Source organism: Dipodomys ordii, unplaced genomic scaffold (genome assembly GCF_000151885.1).
Source record: "Dipodomys ordii isolate 6190 unplaced genomic scaffold, Dord_2.0 Scaffold78, whole genome shotgun sequence".
Taxonomy (NCBI): Eukaryota; Metazoa; Chordata; class Mammalia; order Rodentia; family Heteromyidae; genus Dipodomys; species Dipodomys ordii.
The window spans coordinates 7483216-7491363 of NW_012267294.1; the positions used below are offsets into that span (position 1 = coordinate 7483216).

General features: G+C 48.2%; 1 protein-coding gene across 1 annotated transcript in view; it reads right to left on the bottom strand.

Annotated features, from left to right (window-relative positions):
- Positions 1-2293: 2293 nt before the first annotated feature.
- The window catches only part of Tbx15 (T-box 15), a 37285-nt gene continuing 31430 nt past the window's right edge, over positions 2294-8148 (bottom strand). Inside the window, exon 7 of the mRNA XM_013024677.1 lies at positions 2294-3175. Coding sequence (XP_012880131.1) covers positions 2388-3175 — 788 coding nt within the window. The 3' untranslated portion in view covers positions 2294-2387. The remainder of the gene's footprint in view (positions 3176-8148) is intronic.

Consider the following 8148-nt stretch of genomic DNA (forward strand, 5'->3'; position numbering starts at 1 on the left):
TATTTGTTCCGCTCTCTTATTCTGTGTATATTTCTAACAAACAAAATTCACTTGATCTCCCTGGAACTGGGCTGGCAATCACCGTTCCTTCATGATGGCAGCCCTATAGAGACCGATTGCAAGGTATATACAAAGGTGCTGTGCTCACAGCACCAGGTCGTTCGTTTTCTCTGCATGAATAAACACACGGAGAACAATTGCGAGGATTTTATTTAGCGGCTTCTGTGCTTGGCACTCGGAGACAGTTCCATGCATAAGGGCAAATTTTTATACACCTTTTCTTCATGTTACATATTTTACATAACCCTTTTATTGCCCCCTTCTTTAATATTTATAATATTGGATACCCACTAGGTATATAAATACATTTATCTACAACAACTCAAAACCAAAAATCTTAATAATATCTGTATTATTTTTACTTGTATTACTGTATTTGCATTTCCACACCCTTTAAAATTTCTAGCTTGCACCAAGCTTCAACTTGTTTCATTAGCATTAAAAGAATCTGAAGGGAAAAGGAAAAACAATGGGAAAAAAAGTAAACCCCAAACTTCAAAAGCAATGAACTATTGGATAAAAATAGAGATCTAGCTGGGGGCCCACGGCTTGCGCCTGTTACCCTAGCTCCTCAGGAGGCTGAGATCCAAGGATTGCAGCTCAACATAGCCCAGGCAAGGGAGTTCCATGAGACTCTTCTCTCCAATTAACCAGCACAAAGCTGGAAGTGGAGCTGTGGCTCAAGTGGTAGAGTACCTGCCATAAACAAAAAAAGCTAAGGGAGAGACTCAGGCCCTGAGTTCAAGTCCCAGTACTGGCACAAATATGGAGATCTCCGGGGCAGGTGGATATGTGGAGACGACCCAGCCTCAGTTCCCTGGAACCTGGCAGGATTTCTCATGCCACAGTGTCCAGTGGAGAAGCAGTTGGGATCAGAGGTGCTGGCCTAGCACTGGGGGCCAGGCCTCTACTTGCAACCTCTGCTCTTGGCATCACCTGAAAGTCTATAAAATCTATCCTTCACACTTCTGTTTGCCTCACCCCACCAGGCTGCAGGCTCTCAAGTGGGCACTTGGGCATGACGTACCTATTTCCTGGGTCATGAGGGTCATGCTGGGCACATGTGGCTCATGCCTAGCTACTCGGGAGGCCGAGATCTGAGGATCTCAGTTGGAAGCCAGCCCAGGGGGGTTCTTATTTCCAATGAACCACCCAAAAAAAAATCCACAAGTGGAGGTATGGCTCAAGTGGCAGAGTGCCAGCCTGGAGTGAAAAAGCTATGGGACAGGGCCCAGGCTCTGAATTCAAGCCCCAATACCAGCACACACACACAAAAAAAAAAAGAGGAAAAAAAAAGTGAATCCGCCCCTTGTTCCAGACCCTCACTGGTGCCCCACTACCACCCTGTCCCCAAAACACTGCTCCTCCGTTACCCCAGCATTTTTCCCTAGAACCTCGACAGGGTAAACCCTAATGACTTTCTTCAGTGGGTTCAAACTCCCTTCACCATGCACTCCTCCTCTCTCAGTCTCGGCCTCTGCCCCCTCTTCAGCTCTCTGCTCTGTCTGTCTGTGTTTCCTTCATTTCTTCTCTTCACAAGACATCACTGGGCCCTCTCCACAATGGCACACTGAGTAAAGAGAGTCAAGAGTAACCCCCCCCAAAAAAAATCAACCTTTTCCAGGAAGCCAAGTCCGGCTGCGCGGCAGCGATGTCGTCCTGCCTGGCTTGGAGTGAAGGCTTCCAGAGAAGCCCTTCTTCCAGATGAAGGCTGAGCTGCTGCAGACAGAGGCTAGCCGTTGGCAGGCAGGCAGGCAGTCCATGCTGCAGTCTGTAGCCCAGTTTCTGGGGAAAGCACCCATTCGGAGTCTTGTGCCAGAGTTCGCCCAGCCAGCATGCAGCATGTTGGGGTGTGTGAGTTGGTGTGTGTCGATGTATGTATGTGTGGAATTCTGTATAGGTAGGTAGGCTCTGTGTGTGTGTGTGTGTGTGCACGTGTGTGTGCGTGTGTATGGTTTTATGGCATCTAACTGCTAGCATCTCCTTTAACATGATCAGAAAATGATCATCCAGTCTCTTCAAAGGACGCTCTGACAATAGACGAAGCTTTCTAAAGCGAAGGCTTGGAAAGCAGGCGAGCGGCCACTGAGCTGCGGGTGCTTTATGCTCACATCCTTCAGCAGCTGCCAAGTGTCTCTGGTGGGTCTTCTGCATGTGTTTTCCTCCTATACACACACACACACACACACACACACACACACACACACACAAATAATAATAACAATATAATAATAACATAGTTACTGCTTTCCAAAGGCACTGGGGCTCCCAAAAGGAGGATCTGCGCAGGAGGCCGTGGGGGGTCTCCGTGCCATCCTGGCAGTGCTCTACACCATGTGCACAGACATCTGGGAAGAGGAGGAGCCAGGGACGGCCCCGTACTGCCTGCCATCGCAGGTGCTGGCTGCCTGCTGGTTGTTGGGTGAAGGGCTAATCATGTGCATGCCGTGGTCCATCCCCGCGGGCAGGTACTGCCGCTCTCCAAAGGCCCCGTTGGAAGGCGAGGAGCAGATTAAAGTGCTTTGGGAGGCACTCAGTTTCTCGGGGCTTGTGGCCAGCCTAGGGGATGTGGGGAAATTGTATCCGTACAAGTTATAGGGGTTGTGCAGGGGGAAGGCGTTGTAGGAGCTCTGCTGCATGTGGCCGCCCCCAAACATGTGTGGGGATGAAGAGCTGGAGGCCGCGTTGCCCGCCTGCATGACGTACTGGAACTGGGAAGTGGGGAATGACCCCAGCTGGCCACCGTAGGCTTCCATCTTGCTATTGCTGGACAACGAGGAAGGAGCTGGGATTCCTGAGATGAGCGATGGAGTCCTCTGAGCCATGAAGGTTTCAGAGGGCTGGGTGGCAGACGCGGGGCCACTCTGAAGCCTGTTGTAGCCACTGTCACTCAGCCCCGGGTAGCTCTGCAAGGCGGCCATGTTGCTTCGGGCACAGGGCGGGTAATCAGAGAGGTTGAGGTTACACAGCTGGCTCTCCCGACAGCCCACGTTGAAAGTGTTGGGGGCCAAATGGAAAGTGGGAGGAGAACAAGATGGAGATAGAAGATGAGAAGAAGCTGAAGGGGATGGTGTCCCCGTGCTGGAGGTGGTTGGGGATGTGCCGGTGCTGCCCCCTGAAAAATGAAACAGAAGTGACATTGAGAATTTTAGGACAAGTCTGTCTAGGCCCAACCCAAGCTGCACAGGACACCACACAGACACCTTTGAAGATGCGAAGAGTGGCTGGCTTTGACAGAACTGTGGCACTCTCTTTGACCACATATTAGTTATCAATATAATTTTATTGTATTATTAAGGTGTTATACTGAGGTTATAATTCCATAAGTCAGGTAATAAGTGCAATTCATCTTGGATGGTGTTACCAAAGAGTAAAAGAAGATGAATTTCCCCCCCCCCCAAAAAGAGCACACTGAAGTCTGTCTTTTTCTGCAAAAGACTTATTAAGTCTTACTTTTAAAAAAGACAATTGAAATAGGCCGGGCAGTGGTGGCTCACACCTGTAGTCCTAGCTACCAAGGAAGCTGAGATCTGAAGATTGAGGTTCCCAAACCAGCTCAAGCTGAAAAGTCCATAAGACTCTGATCTCCAATTAGCCACCAAAAAGCCAGAAAGTGGAGTTGTGGCTCAGGTGGCAGAGCACCAGTATTAAGCAAAAAAAAAAAAAAAAACACGAGACAGCATCCAAGCCAAGTGATAGCTTGAGGCTGTGGGTTCAAGCCCTAGGAACAGCACCAAAAGGAAATAAAGGGGAAAAATGTGGCGAAAGGTATGTGGAAAGAATGACCTTCCTAGACCTCCTCTCTCCCAGGAGCAGGACGCAGTGCAGAGCACCAACTCTCTGTCTCTCTCCCGGTCACTGAGTTCCTGAGTGAGTGGCTGCTTGACCTTCCCTGCAGTTACCCTGATAACTTTCCCTCCCCGCCATTACAGTACAGTGTCAGGATACAGGACAGCTGCCACCCCTCAAGGCATGGGGCACCCTTTCTGTCACCCACAGTGTTTGTCCAGGACTCTAAGAACCTAGATACCAGAAAAGGGTAAAGGGCATTTTAGGTAGAAAGACGCAACATGAAGCTTTTTATCAGTGAAGAAAATCTGAAGAAGATCAGCAAGATTCCAGAGATTGGGTACCCAAAGAAAACACCCAGAACGGGGCTGGGAAGGTGGCTCAGTGGTAGAGCACTTGCCTTGCATGCCTGAGGCCCTGGGTTCGGTTCCTCAGACTACATAAGCAGAAAAAAAAAAGCTGGAAGTGGCATTGTGGCTCAAATGGTAGAGCGCTAGCCTTGAGCTGAAGAGCTGAGGGACAGCTCCCAAGCTCAAAGTTCAGGCCCATGACCGGACTCCCCCCCAAAAAAAAGAAAGAAAACACCCAGAACATTCTAGAAAAAAAAAGCAAGTCCCAGGTGAGAGTCAAAGGGCAGATGACCTCAAAGATGAACTCAGAAGTAAGCTGCTAGTGGGAGAAACACAAAATGTCAGCCTATACTACTAGTGCAGACAGTGGAACTCACTGTCAAAGTAAAACAATACACAGCTCTTTAATTTTATTTCGGAGTTAAGTCTTTTTATAAGCAAAGTTAACATCATCTCTTTCTTGGTTAAAAATAACTTGTCATTGGACAAGTTCAGGAGATGCTCCTTCCTCTTTCTACCATTTAAATTCCTATGAAAGAGATAAGGTGATCTGTTTTTTCTATATGATAAAGCCAGTGTTGTGAATATTGCCAACTGCTAGCTAAAGTCAGAAGAGTTCGAGGCTGATTCCAGGTACCCTGACCTCTGCCCAACTTTGAGCAGTGCAGCCTTCTTTCTACCTCTTAGCTGTGAAATGAAGGGCAAGAACCAATGGACTTCAATTTCTGCCCTTCTCAAACTGGAGTTGCGTCCAAGGCTTACAGTCATGTGTGGTGTTAGTGGCCAGGGCCAACTTCCAAGGAACCCTACGAAGGAGTTGTGAAAGGGGGAGATTCTGCAAGGAATCTGCAACTCCTGGAATGCCTGGTGGCCTCTCCCCATGTGCCCTGAGAAAGCTCAGAGCTTCGTTTCTTCTCCTCTTTCCCCTACCCCAGCCCACCCCCAATGCCAGGAACAGCACGGCAGTAAGTGCTCTGGCACCAATGGAGAAATTTGACTCTGGCTGTAAAGAGATTTGTGTTTTACGAGACATGTACCTGGTCCTCCTCTCTTTGAAAGCCCGTCCTGCTCTCCCTGCTCTGGTGTTTATGAGGCCCCTGAGGAGTGGGGACCACCTGTTCAGCCCGCCTCACCATCCCACCATCCTGGGGTAGACACAGCTCCATCGGGGCCCCGACCCTTGGTGCCCTGCAGCAGGAAGTGTCCAACGAAGCAGATGACTTTCTACAACTCTAAATGGCTTTCTCAGATGGAACAAACGGTACTGATTTAAGGCCTCGATGGGTTTCACTACCCCCCCAAAATAAATAAATAAATAAATGAAATAAATAAAAATAAGAAGGGAACTATTAACAAGTTACAGGGATTTCTGCTAAGCAGATGAGAGGCACATGTTCAAAAGTTTATAGTCAGCTTGCTTCGGCTTTTCAATGACATTCACTGGAAATGAGAAGTAGGTGGCCTGTTTGTGGAGCTTTGGGGAGGGTGAGGCCTCCTTCCAGATGAACCAGCGTTTGAAGAAGGGGGTGAGCTGGTCCAAGGGAGGGTCACATGGCTTCTATCCACTTTGAAGAAATGTTCAGAAAGTACTCCATACAGATAATAGCTTTTCTCTTCCACCCCCGCCCCACCGCTGTGCCCAAACTCCACAAAGAGAGAGAAGATGATGGTATTCATTTTGCGAAGAAGCAAGCTCAGCCAGTGAAAAAGAGGCTTAAGGAGCTGACCTACCCCCACCCCACCCCCACCACTCTGCATTCTAGTACTTGGCTGAGCAGAGAACCTGCAAAACAGAAAAGCCAGCACAGAAAAGGAGGCCAGGCTACATGAACACAGCAAGAGTCAACACTGCCTCTCCTTTTTGATGCCCTCCTCTTCCCTTCACCCTTCTTTCTCTCTGTATCTGCCGGGTCCCCTCAATGTAAATGCATTTAGTGAACAAATACGTAGTGTCCACCTGGACAAACCTGTTTGCAATTCCAGCTATCTCAGGGACTATGGGATGGGCAAGTACACCTCTTCGAGCTTCAGGTTCTATAATCATATACATGGAGTCACTAATGTCTCTCTTCTAGGAAGGTTTGAGAAACAACTGAAATCCTGTATACTGCCCAGCAATTATCACAGTGTGTGCTGTGGACATTAATTATGCTCTTTTATGAGAGGAATAAAGAGAAAAAATATCTGGACACCAGTGGCTCATTGCTGTAACCTTAGCTGCTAAGGAGGCTGAGATCTGAGGATCAGGGTTTGGGTTCAGCCCAGGGAGAAAAGTCTATGAAATTCTTATCTCCATTTAACCAACAAAAAGCTGGAAGTGGTAGTGTGGCTCAAGTGGTAGAGTGCCAGCTGTGAGCAAAAAAAGCTAAAGGAGAGCATGATGCCCCTATGTTCAACTCCAGTACCTTCAGAGAGAGAAAGAAGGGGGACAGGGGATAATCTTGAGGCATCTGGATCCCAAAGATGGAGCTCGAGTACAGGCCTTTGCCCAGGGAACTGAGCATCCTGGGTACCACAGCCACAGAGGAGAAGAGCAAGCCCTTTTGTTGCAGATAAAGACATCTCCATGCTTCTGTGGAGTGGAATGCTGGACCATCTGAGCCATACCCCCATAGGCTGGACCAGCTCTAGATCCTTTAGGACTGAGAACGCATCATCCTGTGTCTTCATCTCACAACACAGGCCTGGCTGATCAAAAATAAGGGGCTGGGTATTTCCCTCTGACCACCGACATCTTCTCTTCTGAGATGATTAACATGTACTACAACAAGCGGCGGAACTTTCTCAAGTGTCCCAAGGCCCAGCTCCCAGGACTGGATTTCACTTAGGGGTGGAAGGAGAGGAGGTAAATTCATATCCAACATTAACTGGCTCCAATACTCAAGGCAAACAGCCAAAACCACCCAAAGGAATCTGTGTTTAGCAGTGATCCCATACGAGGACAATAATCTAGAATGTTCTGCGTACCGTGAAGACAAGTTAAATGTGACCGTGAAAATCCTGAATACCAAACCTGCTGACTTTCGCATCTTCAAGTCTATCACTTCCAGATTGTAGTATGGAGGTTTTCACATAGTTTCCTTTTGGGTTTATTTGTTGTTTTTCCTCCCTTTTCTCCCCACTCCTCTCAAAAAAAAGAAAACCAACTCCCATCTGGGCTAGTAAATTTCTATGTCATTACTTAGTTCCACAAGTCAGATTCTTCTCTCCTCTAACTCAATGGCATCTGTCCCCAAGGAGTGCTGATTCACAGTGTGTCCCCGAGTTTTCAGACAGGAAAACGGCAAAATATCAGCAGTCACAAACTCACCCCAGGGAACGAGCCCAGGGGCTGCAGAGATGAATGGGCCTGGCTGGCACTGCTCATCTTGACTGAGGATAATTTCTTAGTTGAGATGAATGCCCTTCTCCTAACACAGTATAGTGCATATGGAATCCCGTGGTTTCAATCTTAGACTCCTCGGACCTCCCCCTTCATAATGTTCAAGATACACATAGATCCAACCGGTCACCAGAAGGACACAAAGGTGGAAGGCAGTGGGTGTGAGAAAGAGCACAGCATGCTTGGAAAATGAAAGTCAAAGCCAGGAGCCGGTGTCTCACACCTGTAATCTTACACACTCAGGAGGTTGAGATCTGAGGACTGAGGTTCAAAGCAACCCCCAGGCAGAGAAGTCTGTGAGACTCTTACTTCTAATTAGCCATCCATCCAAGAAAGCTAGAAATGGAGCTGTGACTCAAGTGCTGCCTTTGGGCAAAAAAAAAAAAAAAAAAAGCTCAGATCCTGAGTTCAAGCCATAGTTCTGGCACAAAAAGGGACTGGGGAAGAAAGAGAGAAAGAGAGAGGCAGATAAGCAGGCAGGCAGGCAGGCTGGCAGGCAGGCGGGAAGACAGGAAGGAAGGAAGGAAGGAAGGAAGGAAGGAAGGAAGGAAGGAAGGAAGGAAGGAA